Genomic DNA, 26,176 nt, shown 5'->3' with positions numbered 1-26,176 from the left:
GAGGGTGGTGGTAGATGGGAAGTATTCAGCCTGGAGCTTGATGACTAGTGATTGGTTCTGGGACCTCTGCTCGTTGTGATTTTTATAAATGACGTGGATGAAGAAGTGAGCGGGTGTGTTAGTAAGTTTGCTGCTGACATAAAGATTGGTGGAGTTGTGGATAGTGTGGAGGGCTGTTGTAGTTGTAACGGGACATTGACAGGATGCAAAGCTGGGCTGAGAAGTGGCAGATGGAGTTCAACCTGGAAAAGTGTGAAGTGATTCATTTTGGAAGGTTGAATTTGAATGTAGAATGCAGGGTTAAAGGCAGGATTCTTGGCAATATGGAGGGACAGAGGGGTCTTGGGTTCCATGTCTATAGATCCCTCAAAGTTGCCCCCCAAGTTGATAGGGTTGTTAAGAAGTTGTATGGTGTGTTGGCTTTCATTAGCCGGGGGATTGAGTTTAAGAGCCGCCAGGTTATGCTGCAGCTCTATAGAGCCCTGGTTAGACCTCACTTGGAATATTGTATCCAGTTCTGATCGCCCCATTATAGGAAGGATGTGGAAGCTTTAGAGAGGGTACAGAGGAGATTTACCAGGATGCTGGACTAGAGGGCATGTCTTATGAAGAAAGGTTGAGGGAGCAAGAGCTTTTCTCATTGGAACGAAGAAGGATGAGAGGTGACTTATAGAGGTGTACAAGATAATGACAGGCATAGAGAGAGTGGATAGACAGAGACTTGTTCCCAGGGCAGAAATGGCTATCATGAGGGGTATAATTTTAAGTTGATTGGAGGAACGTTTAGGGGAGATGTCAGAGGTAGGTTCTTTACCCAGAGACTGGTGGGTGTGTGGAGTGCACTGCCATCGGTGGTAGTAGAGTCAGAAACATTAGGGACATTTAAGCGACTCTTGCATAGGCACTTGGAAGATAGTACAATGAAAGGTATGTAGGTTAGTCTGATCATTTAGTCGGATAAAAGGCCGGCACGACATCAAAAGACGAAGGACCTGTACTGTGCTGTTCTGTGTTCTAGTTCCCCGAAACAATTTGCTGAACTTCTGTCACAGAACATGAAGACCTTCTGTCAAAGTTAAGAGACTGTCTTGATTTTATATATTGCAATCAGATCGAGAATAATTGGCAAAACAAACTGCAGGAGCTTTAAAGCAAATGTTTTAAAGAATCACCTTTAAAAATGCTTCCATATCAATGTGAAATATGAGCTGTTTCTCACCTGGCACAGACACAATGGGCCAAATGGCCTCCTTTTGTACCACAGCAACATGTTCTTACTCACATTTGCATCTGGTGCAGGAGGGAAGCACCGACTGGAAGGACGCTGTTTGATCGTTGCAACTCTTGAGTCTGGTGTTGCATTTTCTGCAGCCCTCGATTGTTTGGAGTTTGACACAATTTCATCGAGTTTGTCTGTGGAGAACAGGGGGACACAGTTTGCTTCAAACTTACAATGTCCATTAAAACTAGAAGAAAGATTTCTGCAAACTGAACACAAAACCTGGACAATGTTTTCATGCACACGACACCTTGCTGCAAAGTGACATTCAGCACAGTCAGAAAGCTGTAACTGTGCAAGACACATGCATTGTTAATTCATGTACACATTGAGGTTTTTTTACTTAGTGTGGTTTGAAAAGCAGTCCTCCTCTTCAAACCCTCTAAATGTGATGGATCAAGATCTATAGTAAGGTAGAAATGAAAAGTAAAGTTCAGAAAACAAAAACATATTCATTTTGGTTTTAATTGTAAACATAGTCAAATTGCAAAAAATGAAAATGACAGCATTAGGAAATCTCCAACAGTATCCTGTTACATCATAATGCTAAAGTACATTTGCAACTAAATTGGAATTGAAATGTGATCAGCTGTTTGGTGAGCTATAACAACTGCTGAACAAAAGAGGCTTTGTATTCATTCAGCTTCACTACTGTTTTGAATGGAATATTTTTGATGAAATTGGTCTACATCATAAATGCAAAACAAGTCCTGTGCTATGACCTTGGGAAGGAGCAGTAAGTTATTCTTTACTGAAAACTCAGATTTATGATAAAGGAACTTAGTCACAAAAGTTCACTGTTCGAATAGAAGATTTACTCCATCAAGAATCTAAGAACATGCATTAAAGATAATAAAATACGATAAACAGAATTATTCATCTCCAAAATAAAAGATCTAGACTTCACTTGCCTCTACAATGTCTGCACCATTTAGATCCCAAACTATTCAAGCCAGGTATTGATCAAAACCTAGAAAATTAACAACTTGGTCTGTGTGCTGTGTCAAAGATTCATGGATGAGTTGAGATTTTTTGATTTTCATTTACTTGTCAGCAACACTGCCCCTTCAAATCACCTCCAAACACCTGAAGGTTGCAAACTTCTTGTCCAACACAGCCACTTCTTTTCGGGATACTGCTGGATCTAACATTCTGAAACTATGAGATGTTATCCAAAATGTTCTGCCTATCTTGGCTATAGCAGAAACTGACTGCCAGTACAGTCTTACATTAACACACATTTTTAACTATTTTTGGAATTTCAACTGGATTCTACTGAAAGTGGGGTACCCTTCACACCACCTTCTTCCTAATTCCCAAATTAAGTTACTCAAACTGAGAGCGACTCCCAGGAATCCTGATATGGTCGCTGTTACAAGAACACTGGGCAAACTGGTAGTTTTCAGCATGTGAATTGCTAGACCATAATCATTGAAAGAATCTCGTGCATGGAAGATAGAACTCAGAATGAAATTGGAACACCAGAAGAATCTTTCTTGTACACATTTGAACAAAATAAATATAGAAATGTAACTAAACAAGTGTCCAAGTAAGAGAAGGATTTGAACTAATAAAAGTTTCGACCTTGAACTCAGTCCAGTTGACATAACCCAGCTTAACATTTTTATTGTAGCTTTCCCTCCTGCAGACCGTAATACACACTCATACCCTGGAAAGCAGTTCCTTTTATTAACTGCATGTCACAACTCAGTCTATTGGTGTAAGCAGAGTTACATAGAAAATAGGATCAAGAATCGGTCATTCAGCCCTTCAAGCCTGCTCACCCTTCAATATGATCGTGGCTGATGATCAATCTCAATGCCATATACCCAGTTTCTCTCCATAACTCTCGATCCCCTTAAAATTTAAAAATATATCCATCTCTTTCATGAATATATTCAGTGACATATTCTCCACAGTCTTCTCTGGTCGAGAATCTCTCAGGTTCATAATCCCTCCAGTGAAGAAATGGTTCCGATTCTCAGTCCGAAATGGCCCACCCCATATTCTGAGACTGTCCTCCCCTGGTTCTCGATCCCCAACCGGGGAAATCCTCCTCCCTGCATCTAATCTGTCAGCTTTGTTAGAATTTTATACATTTCAATCAGATCCCCCTCTCATCATTCTTAACTCTACAGAGTACAGGCCCAGTCAAACCAATCTCTCCTCCTTGGACAGTCCTGCCATCTCCTGCTATCAACTAAGTGAGCCCTCGATGGCAGGGTCTATCCTTTCTCAGGTACAGAGATCAAAATTCCAGCTGTGGTCTCACCAGGTCCGTGTATAACTGCAGTAACACATCCCTACTTCTGAACTCAAATCCTCTTACAATGAAGGCAAATATCCCATTTATCTTTACATTTATTTACTGCAGCTGCCTGTCAACTTTCATTGATGGTGCATGAAAACTCCAAAATCTCTTTATACCCTCACATTCCCAATATATCACCATTTCAACAATACTCTGCCTGCCTGTTTATCCCATTAAACTGTACAACCCCAGACTTAGCTACACTGCACTGCATTTGACATGTGCTTACTCACTCACTCAACTTGTCTGAGTCACAGTGAAACCTTCTTGCACCCTCCTTACAATCCTGCTCTGGGATTTGTACCAATGCAGCTCTCGGTCCAAGAGCTGGCATTACTGATGGTCAACGGATAATAAAAGTTAGTAAGAGTAAAACAAAAACTGGCTGCAGGTTCTCAACAAACCCATCCCACCCTGTTGCTATGAACCTTTATCATCTCTTTCACTTCAGGTAAAATTGAAGGTTTCTAAAGATTTGTCAGATGGTAATGGCACAGCGTTATAAACGTGCATGTGTTGTTCCTTGCATGAAAGATAAAACAGCAGCCTGTGCTTTCATCATTTCCAATGACACAATCACCAGATACATTTCACAATGAAGGGAGAACAGTGATCTCCTGTTAGATTCATCCAGTAAATGCACCCACTCACTCCAATGCGTCACCCCTGTGCCATCACCTCTAGGCATCAAGAAGGTGCTCATTTGCAATTGAAATGTTGAAGTATTAATTTCCGACTAACCCAGAGAGTCATGGTTTCCACCCAATACAATGTGCAAATGCAATGTTGCTACTTTAGCACCAACTAAAACAGATTGCAACAAAATATAAACAACAAACAGCATGAAACTCCACTTCACGGTCAATTGATTGGTTAAATTTGCCAGGGGAGATAGCATTTTAATTAAGGACTAGCAAGTTTTGAGAAGATTTGTAGCTCATGTTGAGGTTCGGGATGTAGGTTTGCTCGCTGAGCTGGAAGGTTCATTTTAACGAAGCCCTGCTGATGATTCCTGCTTTCTATTTATAAGTTTGGGTTTCAATGTTTGGGAAACCCAAACATAGACAGCAGGGATCATCAGCAGCACCTCATCCGGAGGCTCACTGAAGATGTTACCTAGTGTGGTGATGGAATGTCTGGAAATGAATCTTCCAGCTCAGTGAGCAAACCTACATCCAGTATGTTAAGGACAAATTACTTGGATGTGTACCTTCCTTGAGTCAGTGTAAGGTTGGCTGAGCTATTGGGATATTTGGAGGGGATTGGGATGGTAATCTTTAACACTGAAAGCCCGTGGGCTGAGCCTGGCATGGGGTAGGAAGGCAAGTGCTGAGGATGACACGGAGTCTGTAGAGGGATACAGACGGCTTATGGGATTGGGCAAAATCTTGGCAGATGGAATGTAATGCAGGAAAATAGGAGTTTCTGCACTTTGGCAGGAAGAATAGAGGAGCTGAATATTACTTAAATGAGAAAGTCTGCAGAAAGCTGTCGCAAAGAGGGATTAGGGAGACTTCCTGAATCACAAAACGTTAACATATGGGTTCAGTAGGTAATAGGAAGGGTAAAGCAATGTTGGGATTTATTTCAAGGGGCATAGAGTATAAAGTAGGGAAGTCTTGCTAAAAGTATAGAAGGAAAAGATACCATAGACCCAGAGGTCTATTGTCTCATTACAGAGAGATGACTGGTGGAGGTTTAACCTGAGGGTCACCAAGCCTCAAGTGACAAGGAGAGGTTGGAAAGATGGGGCACTGATGGTGACCTCGGCTGGAACAGGAATTGAACTCAAGCTGTTGATATCACTCTGCATCACTTGTGAGCTGTCCAGACAACTGAACTAACCAACCACCCCATCCTTGTGAAAGAAAACTCTACAAGGTACTAGTCAGACTTCAGGTGAAAAGCTGAGAAAGTTTTGGTCCCTTTATCAAAGTCTGGATAGATTGGCAGTGGAGGCCCAGTCTCTGGATTCATTTAAGAAAAAGTTGGATAGAGCTCTCAAGGATAGTGGAATCAAGGGTTATGGAGATAAGGCAGGAACAGGATACTGATTAAGGATGATCAGCCATGATCATATTGAATGGTGGTGCAGGCTCGAAGGGCAGAATGGCCTACTCCTGCACCTGTTGTCTATTGTCTATTGAGGTAATGTGGAGTGGGTTCACTCAGCTGATCTGGGACATGGAGGGATTTTCTTGAAGAATAAATTGAATAAGTTGGTCCTGCACTCAATAGAGTTTAGAAAAATGAGATCTTTCATTGAAGCATACAAGGGACTTGACAGGGATATGTGGGAAGGTGGCTTCGCCTCATGGGGGAGTCAAAGACCAGCAGGCATCATTTCAGAATAAGGTATCACCAATTTAAGACAAAGATGAGGGGGAATTTCTGCTCTCAGAGGGTAGTGAGTCTGTGGAATTCTTTACCACAGAAGGCTATCGAGGCTGGGTTGTTTAAGCATACTCAAGGATGAGACAGATGGATAGATAGATGTTTAATCTGGAAGAGAATCAAGGTATGGGGAAAAGGGAGGCAAGTGGAGTTGAGGATTATCAGATCAGCCAGGATCTCACTGAATGGATGTAGGTTTGCTCACTGAGCTGGAAGATTCATGTTCAGACATTTCATCACCATACTAGGTAAGATCTTCAGTGAGCCTCTAGATGAAGCATTGCTGATGATTCCTGCTTTCTATTTATATGTTAAGGCTTCTTTGGGTTTGTGATGTCATTTCCTGTGGTGGTGTCATTTCCTGTTCTTTTTCTCAGGGGTGGTAGATGGGGTCTAAGTCGATGTATTTGTTGATAGAATTCCGATTGGAATGCCATGTTTCTAGGAATTTTCACGTGTGTCTTTGTTTGGCTTGTCCTAGGATGGATGTGTTGTCCCAGTCGAAGTGGTGTCATTCCTCATCCCTATGTAAGGATACTAGTGAGAGAGGGTCATATCTTTTGTGGCTAGGTGATGTTCATGTATCCTGGTGGTTAGCTTTCTGCCTGTTTGTACAATGTAGTGTTTGTTACAGTTCTTGCACGGTATTTTGTAAATGACATTAGTTTTGCTTGTTGTCTGTATAGGGTCTTTCAAGTTCATTAGCTGCTGTTTTAGTGTGTTGGTGGGTTTGTGGGCTTTCATGATACCAAAGGGTCTGAGTGAGCCTAACCCTAGTCTAACCCTACTCAGACCCCTTGGCATCATGGTAGCTCACAAACCCACCAATCCACCAACACACTAAAATAGCAGCTAATGAACTTGAAAGATCCGATACAGACATGAGCAAAACTAATGTAATTTACAAAATACCGTGCAAGGACTGTCACAGGAAATATCGCCACAGGAAATGACATCACTGACCCAAAGAAACCCAAACATACAAATAGAAAGCAGGAATTGTCAGCAATGCTTCATCTAGAGGCTCACTGAAGATCTTACCTAGTATGATGACGAAATGTCTGAACATGAACCTTCCAGCTCAGCGAGCAAGCCTCCATCCAAAACCTCAACCTGAGATACAAATCATCTTAAAACTCACTAATCTCATTGAAATGCAGAGTGAAGGGCTGAATGGCCTACTTCTGTTCATACATTTTATGGTGCATAAACTGTAAAGAGCTTCATTTCTCAGTCACCCACACTTATGTCTTGTAGGCACTTGGCCTGTTGAAAGTCACTGGAGACAGGTTACGTCTGGCTGGGGAGTGTTGCAAAGCTCAAGCACAAATCTGATGTTGAGCTGACACTTCAGTGAAACAATACTTCCTGAAGGTAGGGGATCCTACAGCCTTTGCATCAGCTGAGTGGGCCATAATGTTGGAGATAAGTTAAGGAAAATGAATGTTTAGTCAGGAACATTATGACCAAACAACACTGGATATTGATTTGTTTCAATATAAGATACTGATTAAAAGTTACATTTACAACTTACATTTATAGATCATAGAAAAATACAGCACAGAACAGGCCCTTTGGCCCACAATGTTATGCCGAGGTTTAATCCTAATGTAAAATATAGTAACTTAACCTACGCACTCCTCAACTCACTGCTATCCATGTGCATGTCCAGCAGTCGCTTAAATGTCCCTATGACTCTGCTCCCACCACCCCCGCTGGCAACACATTCCATGCATTCACAACTCTCTGCGTAAAGAACCTACCTCTGACGTCTCCTTTATACCTTCCCCCTAATATCTTCAAACTATGACTCCTCGTACCAGTCAGTCCTGCCCTGGGGAAAAGTCTCTGGCTATTGACTCTATCCATTCCTCTCATTATTTTGTACACCATGGTCAGGTCTCCTCTCTTCCTCCTCCTCTCCAGAGAGAAAAGTCCAAGCTTATTCAACCTTTCTTCATAAGGCAAGCCCTCCAGCCCAGGCAGCATCCTGGTAAACCTTCTTTGCACCTTCTCCAAAGCCTGTGTATCTTTCCTACAGTTGGGCGACCAGAACTGGACACAATATTCCAAGTGTGGTCTCACCAGGGACTTGTAGAGCTGCAGCAAAACCTCATGGCTCTTAAACTTGATTCCCCTGTTAATGAAAGCCAAAACACCATATGCTTTCTTAACAACCCTATCCAATGGGTGGCAACTTTGAGGGATCTATGTACTAAAGGTTATGTAGCATCTTTAACATAGGAAAGCATCCCAAGGTACATCACCTTTGTGATTACCAAACAAGGGCTTTGACTCCAACCTGCATAAAGGAATGGATTTTACACTCTCTGCTTGGTCTTGGGGAATCATCTCATACAACCCAGCAGGAGGTCCCAACCTCCTTGACTGCCCCCTCCCTCTCCAACTGCCCCCTCCCTCCCTGACCCCCGTCCCATTCCCCTCCCTCTCTGACCGCTTCCCCCCTCGACTGGTCCCACCCTCCCCACCATGACTGTGACCCCCTCCCCCCAACTACCCCCTCCATCCCCAATTGGCCCCTCAATCCCCGACCGCCTCAGCCTCCCTAACCACCCCCTCCCCTCCCTGGCTTTTCCCAATTTTACCACCTGCATGGACGTTGTTGAGAGGTCTCCCTCCAGAGGGTCAATTAATGCCAACTGAAGGGTGTCCTCCTGCAGGGGAAGGTGAGTGCCATGGATCTTGGGTAACTCAACCTGAGGAAGTATTCAAACAAGTGGGGAAGTTGTGTTGGGGTGGGGTGGGATTGGTGGGGCAGTGTGGAACTGGGGACTCAGGACATTCCCATTGTGGGGGTGACTGTCCTCATGGATCAGGGCAGGGTCTGGGGGTGTGATTGAGGAGTGTGGGTGTGAGGTACGAATGGGGCTAACTGAAGAGTTACTCAGCAGCTGAACTCTGTATTTAATTGTTTCACTTTTCCTGAGCAGACTATCTAATTCATTTCATTGGAACCTTTTGAGAAAGGGTCACTGGACCAGAAACGTTAACTCTGATTTCTCAGCACAGATGCTGAGAACACTCCAGCGCAGTACAGGCCCTTCAGCCCTCGATGTTGTGCCGACCTGTGAAACTAATCTGAAGCCGATCTAACCTACACTATTCCTTTCTCGTCCATATGTCTATCCAATGAAAAGACCTGCTGAGCTTTTCCAGCAGCTTCTGTTTTTGTTTCTGATTTACAGCATCTGCAGTTCTTTTCGTTTCTCTTTGGAATTTCTCTTGGAATACTTCAAGCTGCACTTTAACAAGGTTACAATCCAAACAACTACAAGTTAATACAAACTCCATGTAATTCCAGCACAGGATTGATTTTAAACTTCATTCACTTACCCGTTCGTTTCTTCCGTAAAGTAGCTTGAAGTGGAAAAAAAAGCGAGATTAATTTTTAAATGCCATGAAAAGGACTGACGGTGAATTTTCTTTGCACTTTTTCAGAGCAGCTTTATTTCAGGACAGGTACAGCTCAGAGTTTCTCCCACTCGACTGCTTTAACTCAATCTCAGGTTTTCAAAAATGTTTCTGAAAGTTATCACAGAGTTTTTCGCTGCTGCCATGTCAACCTTCTCTACTTCAGAAATAAACCTGTTTACAGTTTGTTCCTTTGGAGAGAGTTTATCACAATGTTCCCTGTTACTGGGCTGTTACTATCTCACATTAGTTGAAATAATTTACCTTTACATCTCTTTATTTCAAGTCTAGTAATTAGACCCCAATTCTCTTGTACTCTCTTTCTTTCCCTATGCTGAAATAAATCAGGCTCTGAATTTGCTCAAAATTTGAAACTCAGCATTTCTTTTCCCCAACAAAATGTGTATGTAGTGAGATAATCCAGGGTTTGTGCTAGCATGCTGCTGAACTCGAGATTCCTTGATTGTTTAGTCACGCTCTAAGTAGTTCAATAACAGATCCCATCCCTTCTCTCGACCTCGTCTACCCAATGCACAATCCAGCACTGAACCCTGCTTTGAACATTTACCCTCAACTGAATTTTTGTAATGCAAAGCCATGGCCCTATCAGCAGGCACAGCAATAACGCCATGGCTTTTTCTCAAAAGCAGCACTATTTGGAAAAACAGCATCCAAATCTGTTAGAGGAAAAAAACAAAAACTCCACAACTGTATCTTCATAAACTGTATGTCATACATAATCTGCAGAAAGGGATGGAATTAAGTTTAACTTTAGTAAAGTCAAAAAGAGAGATTGAGAAAAGGTGGAAGTTCCATTGATTTCTGAACAAGGATCACGAAACACATTTTATATTCCAGCGTAGTATCACATTTATGCTTCAAGACATACAGGCTAAAACAGACCCAGTCAGATTGCTTTACATTCACAAATATTAAATGCTGCATTTCCTGTGGTTATCGGTGTTGTATTTTCTGCCTCACAGATTTGCAGAGATGACACTGGTGTTTATTCAATACTTTTAAAGCTTCTGCTCTCATACTTCCAGCTTTTTTCAATGTGGTCATGGGATGTATGTGTTTAACTTGCTCTACTTTTAAGGAACTAATGGGTTTATATTGACCTCGCCCTGCACTTCCTGTGGGTCACCCATTCCTCATGGTGCAACTGTTAATGAACAATAGGAACAAAGAGGCTCTGAAGGTTAAAAACACCACACAACGTGGACCATATTGATGGCAATTGCAAAATAAAAATAACATGATAGTTGTGTTGCTGGCCCAGTAAACCAAAAACCTGGAACAATCATTTAGAGACTTACATTCAAAACTTAAAATGGAATTTAACTCCACTCCAAGAAATCTGGAATGAAAGGCCAGTATTGATCATGGAATGTCCAATACATGCTGGTCTTGAATTATGACAATCCATTTGACAACATACTGAACTGTCAGGTAGTTTATTTCGTTGTCTACTTTATGAGACTACATCAGAGACAATCCTTTTGTATACAAACTGCACAAAGTCCACTAAAGGGCTAAACTGCTTAAAAGCTGAGTAATTCCAACCATAAAGACAATGGCTATTACATTATTCTGTGTCTGAAAATGATAGCAGTGGTTAGCACTGCTGCCTCACAGCGCCAGAGACCCGGGTTCAATTCCCGCCTCAGGCGACTGTCTGTGTGGAGTTTGCACATTCTCCCCGTGTCTGCGTGGGTTTCCTCCGGGTGCTCCGGTTTCCTCTCTCAGTCCAAAGATGTGCAGGTTAGGGCCATGCTAAATTGCCCGTAGTGTTAGGTGAAGGGGTAAATGTAGGGGAATGGGTCTGGGTGGGTAGCTCTTCGGAGGGTCGGTGTGGACTCGTTAGGCTGAAGGGCCTGTTTCCACACTGTAAGTAATCTAATCTAATCTAATAATGTTCACTAAATCTGCGCTGACATGTTCTATCTGCAGTGTTAGCATTAATTGGTGCCATGACAGAACTGATTTGCTATCTGTTAGTATGCAGATTGGCATCAACAGATGTGCATGTCATTGAGGATAAATACAATTCATCCAAGTAATTTATATCATGGATCTCTTCCAGCCAAAACTGACGTAATGGTACATTATAAACAGGTACATTATAAACGGGTACATTATAAATGGGTATATTAAAAACAGGTACATTATAAATGGGTACACTATAAACGGGTGTTGTGGGAGTGGAGAAAGTTGGCATGAGTCTAGCGAACAGAAGAGGCCCCACTGTTCGGCAAGACCCAGCTGGTTTAATCTGTTTGGAAACCTCAAAAAGCATCTCCTTGCTGGGGGAGGGGCTGGATATCTTGTGGAAGATAGCAGGAAGAGAGGCTGGCACCCACAAAGACTTTTGGGACAACTGTTCATGTGTGAGCTGATTCAACCTGATCAGCAACAAGAAATGTGCAGTCCACAACTCAGTAAGAAATCAGGTAAAATTAGTTTCAAGCTTTGACAAAGGGTCAGTTCGACTCAAAACGTCAGCTCTTTTCTCTCCTTACAGATGCTGCCAGACCTGCTGAGATTTTCCAGCACTTTCTCTTTTGGTTTCAGATTCCAGCATCCACAGTAATTTGCTTTTATCCAGATAAAGTCAGTCATTGGCTAGTACCAGACCTGGTCCTTCAGAACATCATTAGCTCCACAGACCCATAAATGGATTTGAAATTGATTAGAAAATATCTATATTGAACTGATTCGATATCTGTTAGTGTGCAGACTGGCATCAACAGATGTGCAGTTTACTAAAGGACAAATACAACTCCCTCTACAGAGATTGATTAGTAAATCAATCTGACCTGGCATCAAGAGTTAATATTATCTCTCTGCAACCAAATGTTATGCTTAAAGTCTGTGCATGGCACCTGAGTCCCATTCCTTTCCTGCTAAGAAATGCAGTTCCTGCTATAGGTAGCCACAGTGTTTCAGCTCAGAGATACATTGTTTGTGAAAGACCTTACTCTTGTGAGTGTGAATTCTACATGTATCAGGTCAGGAGGAGCCCTTTACAAGTTACTACAGGAACAGAACACTCTCTTGGATAAAGTTCGATTCCCTGATAGTTTGGAGAAGAAATTCCAGATGATTTGACCTGAGTTTTGACCCTGTCCCGGAGATGTTTCCAGTGGGAACAAAAAGTGCTGGAAATCACAGTGGGTCACACAGCAGCCATGGAGAGAGAGTAAATGGCTCTTCAGCAGAGTGGATGTTTCCCATGGGATCAGACTGTGTTCTTTGGGATAATTGAAGTTTCACCATCAGAAATGACAAAGCTGAAAGAATCAGTGTCTTTATCCATTTGTCATTGGTTGTATGTTGGTCTCACCTTTGCTGCTGAAGGCAAATGGGTTGATAAAGACCAGACCACCCTGGTTCAACATCCCAGGAAATATATGACAAACCACACCATCGCACAGCAACAGAAAGGAATTTGGAGGATGTCCCATTCTGAGCTGAAAGGGTGCCATTCCTGCGAACACTTGCTGTGGACAATCCCTTGCTGTTCAGTAAAAGAGTTACTGAAGGCAGCAGGGCACTCCAAGTAAAGCAGAGGTTTTTACAAGTGACACATCTGGCTGTAATCATTCTTCCTGCTCTACAGTCCGGTAGAGAAAGCAATGACCTAGTTTCAACACATCCAAGGAAACCTCAGTGTGATCAAAATCAGTGTCATTAGAAAAAGAATAATTCCCAGCATTTTTGGTGACCAGTCTGTAATTGCAGCCTGAACTGAGGGGACTGTTTTTTGCTCCTAATGTAACAGTTTGCAAAGTTCCAGGACAAAATACCATGATCTGTGACTGGAGATTGTGTATTGCAATGCACGCCACTTATAGCAACTGGCTATAGATAGTAAAATTATTAGCAGAACACATGATTGTTCAAGTTGGGTACAGTGAAAAAAATAAAACAGACTCACAATTACTCTGCACAACACATAACCTATCATATGTCCCTGATTATTGTAAATCACAGCAGCACGACCTACCTGTTCCAGAGTGTGTGACAATACCACTGAACAGGTTGATTCAACAATATCCCCAGTACCAAAAATGAACAATATTTGGCGCCACATAGAAGCATGTTTAGGGCCTGTACTTGGTATCTGAGTCCCATCTCTTTTCTGATAAGGAATGTTATTCTTGCATTTCTAGTTGGTCACAGTTTTTCAGCTCAGAGATACATTGTGGAGGTTACTTTGTCCTTTCATGAATTGTGCTTGGGTTCAAGCTGGGGCCAATACAGGTCACCTTACCAAAAAGATGCAAGAGTGAAAGACATATCTGCACATGGCAATTGTTCAGCCAAAGGTCTAATAAAAATGGGTCTTCCACCAAAAAGAATGACAGACAATGCTGGCTTCAAGCAAAACAAAACATCAACACCTTTTGTTAACTTGTTGAGGTGACTGTGCTGCAGAGTGGGGAATTCAGAGCTATTTGGGGAAATAGAAGGAGTAGGTATTCGTCTACAAAAACACTCCCAAGGCCAAAGGTACTGGGACAATAGGGAATGGCCACTAAGCTGATATTGAGAAGTTTGTTTCAGAATGAGCCCTCAATAATTGTCACCATGGAGACCATGTCATCATGGTACAATGCTTTTAAGAAGGCCAAGTTAAAGTGGAGCAGGATGAAAAAAACTCAGAACCATACCTTTATAGACAACACTAAATCTCTAACATTACAGCAAAGGATCAAGGTCACTCAGAGAATTCCAAAACATTTCTGCCAATATTACCTTGTTTAATTTACCTTGTGGCTACAAGACCAAATCAAAGGCTATGAATACTCACCTCCTGACTCCCCAAAGCCTGGCCACCATCTACACGGCACAATTCAGGAGTGTGATGGAATACTCCCCACTTGCCCTGGATGGGGGCGGCTCCAACAACATTCAAGAAGCTTGACACCATCCAGGACAAAACAGCCGCTGAATTGGCATCACATCCACAAGCATCCACTCCCTCCACCACTGATGCTCAGTAGTGGCAGTGTGAACTATCTACAAGATGCACTATTGCATTTTGAGAAGATTTGTAGCTCAAGTTGTGGTTCTGGATGTAGGTTTACTCGCTGAGCTGGAAGGTTCATTTTTAGACGTTTCCTCACCCTACTAGATAACATCTTCAGTGAGCCTCCGGATGAAGCACTGCTGATAATTAATGCTTTTTTAGTTGATGTCATTTCCTACGGTGATGTCATTTCCTATGGCGAAGTCATTTCCTGTTCTTTTTCTCAGGGGTGGTAAATGGGGTCCAAGTCAATATGTTTGTTGATAGAGTTCCGGTTGGAATGCTATGCTTCTAGGAATTCTCATGCATGTCTCTGTTTGGCTTGTCCTAGGATGGATGTGTTGTCCCAGTCAAAGTGGTGTCCTTCCTCATCTGTATGTAAAGATACTAGTGAGAGAGGGTCATGTCGTTTTGTGGCTAGTTGATGCCCTGCAGAGATCCACCAAAGATCCTTAGACAGCTCCTTCCATCTGGGAGGACAAGGACAACAGATACATGGGAGCACCACCCCCTGCATGTTCCACTCCAAGCCACACACCATCCTGACTTGGAAATATATTGCCATTCCTTTAGTGTCACAAGCTCAAAATCCTGGAATTCCCTCCCTAAGGGCGATTGTGGGACTACCCACAACACATGGACTGCAGCGGATCAAGAAGACAGCTCACCCCCACCTTCCCAAGGGGCAACTAGGGACGAGTAATAAACTCTGGCCCTGCCAGGGGTACCCATGTCCCATGAGTGAATAGCAGAGAAACAATGTGAGCTGGTTGCAGTTGGTTTGCCATGAGGTAATCAGGCCTGGTGCTGGCTGCCTTCGGTACCAGCTAAAGTTGGAAGAGGGAGGAGGAGCAGATGCAGAGACACGTTCCCATTCCTGTGTCTGTTACTAGGCTAGCACCCTGTTTCTCACACAGTCCCCTGACACCTGGCACTAGGTGTGTTTCACATTGAAACCTGTCTGTTTAGGGTCAGGTTTGGCTTTTGGACACATGACAGCAGCCACAGTGTTGCAAAAGCCAGCTGGAACAGAGCTGGATTTCAGGCCCAAGCTTTCTTGTTGTGGATTTTCATCAGCTGGAAACATGTCAAAGGGCTAAACATCTCTGCTGAATGTCATTGCTTTTTTTTGGACTAACTTGTCTGTCATTGCAGAGCACAGTTGATGTGTTGTTTATATATTCTGCCCCACCCAGAAAACAAGTTAGATGGCAAACTGAGTTAATTACCAGAAATAATTTCCACTCATTGAGGAAGCTTGAAAATTAAGGTTTTTTTTGGGCACAAGACTCTAATCAAAATGATGGCTCTACCAGGAGAACTGGTAAATGGTTCAGCAGAATTTGTCAGTGGTCTTCATTTGTTGAAAACGAAGTTACTCACTGACGAAGAATTAGTCACTGAGTATTTACCAAGTTACCATTCTTGAACAAGTTAAAATATATCTTTAATTCAGGTTTTATTAAAAAAAGTTCTTTAAGCTGCCAAATTGTCCATGACACATCTTAAATTTGAGCAGGAAGCTGAGGGAAGATCAAATGACTTCACAGAACAGGACAGAGTACAAAATACACTCGATGTGTTCCCCATGTAGAAAGCCTGGGCTCAGCCCTTGATGGCAGGTGGACTCAGGCAGCTCCCCTCTGCAGAGTTTTCCTTTCATTTCAGCAACGGTCAAAGGACCAATTGGAACGTACTTCCACGGAACTGATGAGGTCATAAGACAGAAATAGGCCATTTGCTCCATCATGACTCTACTGGCTCACACAAACAGCTATCCACTAAACCCCCATCCCATACACTTTCCCCAAACTCACTGAAACTTTTATTCTCCAAACATACACCTTTTCAAAATGTATTACATTTTCTGATCTCACTGTGTCCACCTCAACAACATTCTAAATAAAATATTAGACCTCCATTTGGGCTTTGGACTGATGTCAGCTTGTCACCAACTTGTGGAAACAAGTTTTAAACACTCATCACAATTCCTTGAACTTCTCAAATGTATTATTATTCTTCCTGTAGTTGTTACACAACTCTTAACCCAAAGCCTCATTGCTGATGTAGCAGCATTCAGAGCAAGAGCAGATCATGCAGCTCCCCTCTGGTCTGTTCTGCTGCCCTGATGACCCGACATTCCTTCCTGTCCCAATACCTCTTCACCCTTTGCCTGTTGACATCTGCCTTAAAAATATTCCGAGGCTCTGCTTCTACCATCTGCCCCAGAAGCTGAATTCCAAAGACCCTTGGCCCTCTGTTAGAAAATAAACTCCTCATTCCTGCCAGAAATGAGCAACATTTTTAAACAGTGACTCCTACCTCAAGATTCTCCCAGAAAACAAAACATCCTCTCCCCCTCCCAGGAACTTATCCCTCTCCATCTTACATATATCAATCAAATTACTTCACACTCTTCCAAATCTAATGGCTACAGGCTGAGCCTATCCAATCCCTGTCATAAGACACTGTCCATTTCAGGCATTCATCAGGTAAACCTTCTCTGAACTGCTTCCAGTGTCTTTACATCCTCCCTTAAATAAGATGACCAATACTGTGGACAGAAGTGGTCTCACCATTGTACTGTAGGACTGAAGTGTAACCTCCCTACTGTTGTATTCAATACGACTCATGATAAATGAGAAGATTGTTTGATTTACAAATTATTTGCTGTACCTGCATACCAACCCTTTACGATTCATGTACAAGGACACCCAGGTCGCTTTGCATCTCAGAGGTCAGCAACCTCTCACCATTTTGACAATATGCTTTTTATTCTTTCTGCCAAAATGGACAATTTCACATTTTCCCACATTATACTCCATTTGCCGGATCTTTGCCCATTTGCCTTCAAGCAAGTTATTTATATAAACTGTAAAAAATTGAGATCCCAGCACTGATCCCTGTGGCATGGCACTTGGTACATCTTGCCAACTTCAAAAAGACCTACTTAAGCTAACTGCTTCATGTTAGCCAGCCAGTCCATTCATGCCAACTTACTAAGTCAATGTTGTAAATTGCTTCTGCATCTCTCACTCTGACAAACATTCCAACTTCCAAAACTGACCGATATATACTCTCTGAGCAATAACAGATGCATTTATCATTATTTTGTTCTGTCATCATGAGCCTGGATTTAGAAAATCTACAATCACAGATTTAAAACCAAAGGTTTAATTGACTGGTCCACCATTTAAACGATCTCAGGACGTGTAAAAATAGCTCCATTACAGAATGAGACCGATCCGTTGGAAGAATCCTCTTCGATTTGCACGCCTTGCTTCTTTTGCCTTTATTTGCTTCTTCTCATTCTCTGTTGCCTCTCGTCTGCCAGCACTGGTCCCTCCATCAACTATTCTTCACACAACCATCTTGCCATTTTATTCCCCCTTATTTACAAAGACCCACACAAAGATGCTCATCCTGGAAGCGCTCTGAGCTGTTCCAGTAAAGATTCACTCCCCATCATCCACCCAATTTGGACACTACCTTGGACTTGTCCCTATTTAGGAAATGCTCACTAGGTGTAGATTGCGCTATAAAAATGTGAGCAGCTGTTTGAGCCCGAAGGCAGGGATTGTTCTACTCTGCCATAAAGTCACATTCTCCCAAACAGCGTGAGTAAGCAACAGAGTCTACATGGTGTGTTCTTCTCAGGATAGAAGCCTGAGAACACAGATGGTGTTCCACAAAGGTCAGGGTTGGGACCACAACTTTTCACTTCACACATTAATGATCTAGATGAAGGATCCAAGGGCATTCTGGCTAAATTTGTAGACAATACAAAGATAGGTAAAGGGACAGGTAGTATTGAGGAGGCAGGAGCTCCAGAAGGATTTGGACAGTTGGGAGAGTGGGCAAAGAAGTGACAGATGGGGTATGTGGGAAAATGTGAGGTCATGCACTTTGGGAGGAAGAACAGAGGCATGGACTATTTTCTAAATGGGGAGGAAATTCTGAAATCTGAAGTACAAAGGGACTTGGGACTTCTAGTCCAAGTTTCTCTTAAAGTAAACTTGCAGGTTGAGACTGTAGTTAGGAAGGTAAATGCAATGTTGTCATTCATCTCGAGAGGGCGAGAATATAAAAGCAGGGATATACTTCTGAGGCTGTACAAGGCCCTGGTCAGACTACATTTGGAGTATTGTGTTCAGTTTTGGGCCCCATATCTCAGGAAGGACGTACTGTCCCTGGAATGGGTTCAGAGGGGGTTCATGAGAATGGTCCCAGGAATGAAAAGCTTAACATATAAGAAATGTTTGAGGACTCTGGGATGATAGAGTTTAGAAGGATGAGGGGGGATCTAATTGAAACATACAGAATACTGAATGGTCTGGACAGAGTGGACATTGGGAAGATGTTTCCATTGGTGGGAGAGATTAGGACCCGAGGGCACAGCCTTAGAGTAAAGGGAAAATCCTTTTAGAATGGAGATAAGGAGAAACGTCTTCAGCCAGAGAGTGGGGAATCTATGGAATTCATTGCCATGGAAGGCTGTGGAGGCCAGGTCATTGAGTACATATAAAACAGAGATAGATAAGTTCTTGCCAACGGGATCAAAGGTTACAGGAAAAAGATGGAAAATGGGGTTGAGAACCCTATCAGGAGAAAGTGAGGACTGCAGATGCTGGAGATCAGAGCCAAGAGTGTGGTGCTGGAAAAGCACATCAGGTCAGGCAGCAAACGAGGAGCAGGAAAATCGACGTTTTGGGCAAAAGCCCTTCAGGAATCCTTATTAAGGGCTTTTGCTCAAAACATTGATTCTCCGGCTCCTCAGATGTTGCCTGACCTGCTGTGCTTTTCCAGTACCACACTCTCGACTTGAGAAACTTATCAGTCATGATTGAATGGTGGAGCAGGCTCGATGGGCTGAATGGCCTCATTTCTGTTCATATGCCTTCTGGTCTTCTGATACCTTCTCTCTCACACTCACAGTCCTGAATCATTCTTGTTGGCATTGGGTTGGTTCCAACGTTTCAAGCCAATGTTCTCAACCTCCAAATTAAACAGAGGATTGAGGCTAATCACATTCCAAATTCCATCAGGAATTCTTTCAGCAGCTGGGTAATGAAATTGTTTGTTTTGGAACCTTCCACCCCAGCTGATTAAACTCTCATTAGTTTCTTTTACTTAAAAGGCAATGAGCTTCAGTAAAACAGTGTCAATATCTGAGTGGAGAATTGGAGCTGTTTCCCACCAGACAGCACAGCCCTCTGTATGAGGTGTGTCCTCAGTCCCTGGCCAATCCATGAATGAGCTTTTGAATGGTGTGGAAAGCTGCCTTCAGTTCCCTTTTGAAATCAGTCCATCAAATGCACCTCAGTGGTTAGCGCTGCTGCCTCACTGTGCCAGGGACCCGGGTTCGATTCTGCACTCGGACAACTGTCTGTGTGGAGTTTGCACATTTTAGATTAGATTAGATTAGATTACTTACAGTGTGGAAACAGGCCCTTCGGCCCAACAAGTCCACACCGACCCGCCGAAGCGCAACCCACCCATACCCCTACATTTACCCCTTCACCTAACACTACGACCAATTTAGCATGGCCAATTCACCTGACATGCACATTTTTTTTGGACTGTGGGAGGAAACCGGAGCACCCGGAGGAAACCCATGCAGACACGGGGAGAACGTGCAAACTCCACACAGTCAGTTGCCCGAGGTTAGAATTGAACCCGGGTCTCAGGTGCTGTGTGGCAGCAGTGCTAACCACTGAGCCACCGTGCCTGTTCATTATGTGGTACACTGCTTCCAAGTCAGAGACATCCAGCAGCAGGTCCACCTTCACGGCCAGCTGCTGATGGTGGCTCAATGAGTGCAGGTTTGTTTCTGTGCCAGTTCCTATTGGAAGGCAGAGTCAGTGACAGTGCACAGTAAACTAATGAGCTAATGCTGGAATGTTCCTCCTTTTCACTTTGATGGCACTTTTTTGCAGAGGTAACAGAAAAGCTTGATGAGGGTAATGCTGCAGACGGGGTTTACATGGACCTTTGGAAGGTGCTAGCCGCAGTGCCACACAACAGACTTGTGAGGAAAGTTACAGGTCATTGTAGAAAAGGGACAGTAACAATGTGGATACAAGATTAGCTGAGTCATCAAAAACAGAGTGTAATGGACAGTAGATAATGTTCAGGTTAGAGGACAATTTGTCGTGGATTTCCCCAGGGGTTGATATAGTGACCCTTGCGTTTCGGATATATCTTCGTGATCTGGATCTTGGTATGCTGGATCAATTTCGAAGTTTGCAGATAACATGAAACTTGGAAGAATTGTGAACTGTGAGGAAGCTGGTGTGGAATTCAAAAGGAGGTAGGTGGCAGAGGGGGTTTTAATGCAGAAAAGCAAGAGGTGATACATTTTAGTCAGAATCACAGTGAAAGACAATACAATATAGCAGGTCCAATTCTAAAGAGGGCACATGAGTGGTGGGAGCTGGGTATATGCATATACAGATCTTTGAAGATGGAGGACAGTTTGAGAGCATAGTAAATAAATGATACAGTATCCTTGGTTTTATTATTAGAGGCATAGAGTATAAGAGCAAGGAAGTGATGACAATCTTGTACAAGACACTTGTCAGATTGTGTACAGTCCTGGGCACTTTACAGGGAAGATGTGAAGAGAGAGAGTGGGGACGATTTACGGGAATGGTTCATAGAAAAGTACAGCACAGAACAGGCCCTTTGGCCCATGATGTTGGGCCGAGGGTTAATCATAATGGAAAATAAAATAACTTAACCTACGCACCCCTCAACTCACTGCTATCCATGTGCATGTCCAGTAGTCGCTTAATGCCCCTAATGACTCTGCTTCCTCCACCACAGCTGGCAACGCATTCCATGCATTCAGGAATGAGAAACATCAGTGATTAGGATGGATTGAAGAAGTTGGGACTGTTCTCCTTGGAGAGAAGAAGGCTGAGAGGGAATTCTGGGTAATCCAAGATGGAGGATGGGAAAAAATTCTAGCTGTAACAGCTGCTCCTTTTTTGAGGTATTTTAGGTGTTGGAGGTGATTTCCTCGAATTCCAGGAGCAGCAATTACTGTTTTATATGCTGTTGCATTGTTTTGGAACTTTGGAGGAAAGAAACGTCTGAACAACAGCACTTTTAAAAGGGAGAAGAGCAGACAAAGGAAACACATGGTGAGGTCAGTGCAGGAGAGAGAGAGAGCGAGACAGAGAGAGAGAGACAGGGAGAAGGAAACCCACATTGCTAACTGACAGAGTTAGCAGTTACTGCCTTTGCTGTGAATTCATATATCGCTGGACATCGAAGTGCATCTGGGAAAATTAAAAAACAGTGAAATTCACAACTGATCTTGGAGGAACCTGTCTGGGAGAGGTCACAACACAGAGACAGATAAGTGGATTTTAAGCATAGCCTTAAAATAAGTCTGCAGTAGTGAGTAGAGTGGGTTCTTTCCTGATTATATGTTTTATTGAGCTTTGTCTCTTGATTAAACTTAAAATATAAGCCATAAGTATAAATTTAACTAGGAACAGTGTTTTGTAGAAGAATAAGACAGTGCTATTTTCTGGGTCTGTAGATTGAAAGAAGCAAAAATGGCCCTTAGTAGAGAGATATGTCGGATGTGGGAGTTTAGGGAGAGTTTACGGGTTACTGAGGATTATATCTGCAATAAATGCTGTTGGTTGCGGACCCTATCAGATCATATGGATCGGTTGGAGAGACAGTTAGAGGCAATGAGGAATTTGCAACAGCAACAGTATGTGATGGTTGGCAGTTATAGGAAGTGGGGGAAAGTGCCAGAGACAGTCACATAGATGGGTTAACTCCAGGAAAGGTAAGAGAGGTAGGTAGGTAGTGCAGGAGTCTTCTATAGCTATCTCCATTTCAAACAAGTATACTGTTTTGGAAAATGGAGGACCCAGGGAGATAATGAGGAAAGAGATCAATCTGAGACTGGTACAGTTGAGACAGAAGCAAATCAAACAGTCAGGGCAGCAGGGACAAAGCAGAGAACAAGGTAGGACTGATTAATTAAATTGCATTTATTTCAATGGAAGGGGCCTAACAGGGAAGGCAGATGAACTTAAGGCATGGTTAGGAACATGGGACTGGGATATCATAGCAATTACAGAAACATGGCTCAGGGATGGGCAGGACTGGCAGCTTAATGTTCCAGGATACAAATGATACAGGAAGGATAGAAAGGGAGGCAGGAGAGGGAGTGGCATTTTTGAAAAGGGATAGCATTACAGCTGTGCTGAGGGAGGATATTCCCGGAAATACATCCAGGGAAGTTATTTGGGTGGAACTGAGAAATAAGAAAGAGATGATCACCTTATTGGGAATGTATTATAGACCCCCCCCAATAGTCAGAGGGAAATTGAGAAACAAACTTGGAAGGAGATCTCAGCTATCTGTAAGAATAATACGGAGGTTATGGTAGGGGATGTTAACTTTCCAAACATAGACTGGGACTGCCAAAGTGTTAAGGGTTTAGATGGAGAGGAATTTGTTAAGTATGTAAAAGAAAATTTTCTGAGACAGTATGTGGATATACCTACGAGAGAAGGTGCAAAACTTGACCTACTCTTGACCAAAAGGTTCCCCACAGTGGGCTATTATACAAAATGCAGAGGAATGGGATTGTGGGAGATATAGCAGTTTGGATCAGTAATTGGCTTGCTGAAAGAAGACAGAGGGTGGTGGTTGATGGGAAATGTTCATCCTGGAGACCAGTTACCAGTGGTGTACTGCAAGGGTCAGTGTTGGGTCCACTGCTGTTCGTTATTTTTATAAACGACCTGGATGAGGGCGTAGAAAGGTGGGTTAGTAAATTTGCAGACGACACTAAGGTCGGTGGAGTTGTGGATAGTGATGAAGGATGTTGTAGGTTGCAGAGAGACATAGATAAGCTGCAGAGCTGGGCTGAGAGGTGGCAAATGGAGTTTAATGCGGACAAGTGTGAGGTGATTCACTTTGGTCGGAGTAACCGGAATGCAAAGTACTGGCCTAATGGTAAGATTCTTGGTAGTGTAGATGAGCAGAGAGATCTCGGTGTCCAGGTACACAGATCCTTGAAAGTTGCCACCCAGGTTGACAGAGTGGTTAAGAAGGCATACAGTGTTTTAGCTTTTATTAATAGAGGGATCAAGTTCCGGAACCAGGAGGTTATGCTGCAGCTGTACAAAACTCTGGTGCGGCCGCACTTGGAGTACTGTGTACAGTTCTGGTCATCGCATTATAAGGATGTGGAAGCTTTGGAAAGAGTGCAGAGGAGATTTACTGGGATGTTGCCTAGTATGGAGGGAAGGTCTTACGAGGAAAGGCTGAGGGACTTGAGGCTGTTTTCGTTGGAGAGAAGAAGGTTGAGAGGTGACTGAATAGAGACATGTCTCACAAACTTGATTGAGTTTTTTGAAGAAGTAACAAAGAAGATTGATGAGGGCAGAGCAGTAGATGTGATCTGTATGGACTTGGTAAGGCATTCGACAAGGTTCCCCATGGGAGACTGATTAGCAAGGTTAGATCTCATGGAATACAGGGAGAACTAGCCATTTGGATACAGAACTGGCTCAAAGGTAGAAGACAGAGGGTGGTGGTGGAGGGTTGTTTTTCAGACTGGAGGCCTGTGACCAGTGGAGTGCCACAAGGATCGGTGCTGGATCCTCTACTTTTCATCATTGCGAGAATAAGAGGGATAGTTAGTAAGTTTGCTGAAGACACCAAAATTGGAGGTGTAGTGGACAACGAAGAGGTTTACCTCAGATTACAACAGGATCTTGATCAGATGGGCCAGTGGGCTGATAAGTGGTAGATGGAGTTTAATTTAGATAAATGCGAGGTACTGCATTTTGGGAAAGCAAATCTTAGCAGGACTTATACACTTAATGGTAAGGTCCTAGGGAGTGTTGCTGAACAAAGAGACCTTGGAGTGCAGGTTCATAGCTCCTTAAAAGTGGAGTCGCAGTTAGATAGGATAGTGAAGAAGGCGTTGTATGCTTTCCATTAATGGTCAGAGTATTGAGTACAGGAGTTGAGAGGTCATGTTGCGGCTGTACAGGACATTGGTTAGGCCACTGTTGGAATATTGTGTGCAATTTTGGTCTCCTTCCTATCAAGTTGTGAAACTTGAAAGGGTTCAGAAAAGATTTCCAAGGATGTTGCCAGGGTTGGAGGATCTGAGCTACAGGGAGAGGCTGAACAGGATGGGGCTGTTTTCCCTGGAGCTTTGGAGGCTGAGGGGTGACCTTATAGAGGTTTATAAAATCATAAGGGGTGTGGATAAGGATAAATAGACAAGGTCTTTTCCCTAAGATGGGAGAATTCAGAACTAGAGGTTTAAAGTGAGAGGGAAAGATTTAAAAGGGATCTAAGAGGTGAAACTTTCACACAGAGGGTGGTACGTGTATAGAATGAGCTTCCAGAGGAGATGGTGGAGGCTGGTACAATTGCAACATTTAAGAGGCATTTGGATGGGTATATGAATAGGAAGGGTTTGGAGGGATATGGGCCGGGTGCTGGCAGGTGGGACTAGATTTACTCAGGAGAACTGGTTGGGATGGACTGAAGGGTCTGTTTCTGTGCTGTACATCTCTATGTCTCTATGTCTCTGTGACTCTATGGCTCTACGAATATGTGACTCTGCTACTCGGCGACTCTGCGACTGTATGACTCTGCGACTCGATGTGTGTTGTCTTCTCAGTAGGGAAATATGGCCTTCACATTACCTATTCAGTGTATCATGCCTTTCAAGTTGTCACTGCAGAAGTGCAGATTGCAAGTGACTGTGAAGTAATGCTCACTCTCTCAGTGGGACAAATAATATGTGATATTGAATTCCCTATGACTCCTCCATCCTCAGCTAAAATACCAGGGGGAGGTGGGGGGTAAGAGAGAGGCAATGCCCAATGAAGGGGACACCGGCTGCCCTTTGCACAGCCATTTTAGGATCAGTTGGCCATTAATGTGGGACGTCTGATCTTTGGGATCCACCCAACCTTGCTTTAAACCTCCAGTACATTGGGACAGTAGTGTGCAGTGTTAGATCAGGATTGGGGTCAATGCTTCAGATCCAGCAGACAGGCCATGGTGGTTTGGGAAGAGGGGGTGGGGATAGGGCAGGTCAAGAGAGAGTGCACTGCCCCCTCCATGCACTGATTCCCCTCCTTGACCAACACCAGCTCATTCAGGGAAACATGGCATTTGGTCAGGGCTGCTGTTGGTACTAGTTCCTTCACAACGGTGGTCAGATGGAGCAAAAGACCATTTTAATTGTTCATTCAAGGATCTCAATTGGCTCATCAGCAGGTATGTTGCCCAATGCCAACCTCACCATCTGTATACCTGCATCGAGAGCTGGGTTAAGCAGCTGTTGCCCTCCTTCTAACTCCTCGGAGAGCCAATGTCAAATTCATCATCACCATAAACGAGACATCTAGGTAATTGGGACTGTTGCTCCATGTTGTGTGATGATGTTGGGATTCGGGCCATTGCATAGCCTCTAATAACCCCTCTTAGTTTACGAGAGGGGGAATGGTGACAGTGTTCGTGACTGACCTGTACAGATTCACTCCCTGAGTGTAAAGTCAACAATGACAGCAGCACTTTCTGCTGAAAACTGTGTAAGTTGGTCAGTCTCATGGTAAAACAATAGCAAGCGTCATAAAGAAAGCACCAAGGGGTCCCTCAGTCACTTGGTGCACACAATTAACACCAACAGAGATGGACAAGCAGAGGATTCCCCTTTCAAACA

The 26,176-nt window shown here is 43.3% G+C and overlaps 1 protein-coding gene across 7 annotated transcripts in view; it reads right to left on the bottom strand.

Moving 5' to 3' along the window:
• The window catches only part of LOC122557603 (SH3 and multiple ankyrin repeat domains protein 2-like), a 1,564,835-nt gene that overhangs the window by 161,076 nt on the left and 1,377,583 nt on the right, over nucleotides 1-26,176 (bottom strand). For 4 of the 7 annotated variants that reach the window (XM_087996234.1, XM_087996235.1, XM_087996240.1 and 1 more), the window contains 3 exons: nucleotides 9,339-9,362; nucleotides 1,623-1,682; nucleotides 1,283-1,413 (listed from right to left, as the gene is read on the bottom strand). In XM_087996234.1, the coding sequence (XP_087852360.1) occupies nucleotides 1,283-1,413; nucleotides 1,623-1,682; nucleotides 9,339-9,362 (215 nt within the window). The remainder of the gene's footprint in view (nucleotides 1-1,282; nucleotides 1,414-1,622; nucleotides 1,683-9,338; nucleotides 9,363-26,176) is intronic. The other 3 variants (XM_087996237.1, XM_087996238.1, XM_087996236.1) reach the window with 2 other exon arrangements.

Source organism: Chiloscyllium plagiosum, unplaced genomic scaffold, assembly GCF_037043375.1.
Source record: "Chiloscyllium plagiosum isolate Xiang-an unplaced genomic scaffold, Cpla_swu_hap1 HiC_scaffold_18, whole genome shotgun sequence".
NCBI classification, from domain to species: Eukaryota; Metazoa; Chordata; class Chondrichthyes; order Orectolobiformes; family Hemiscylliidae; genus Chiloscyllium; species Chiloscyllium plagiosum.
The sequence above is the reverse complement of the archived record's forward strand: the minus strand, read 5'-3'. Positions and strand labels throughout refer to the sequence as shown.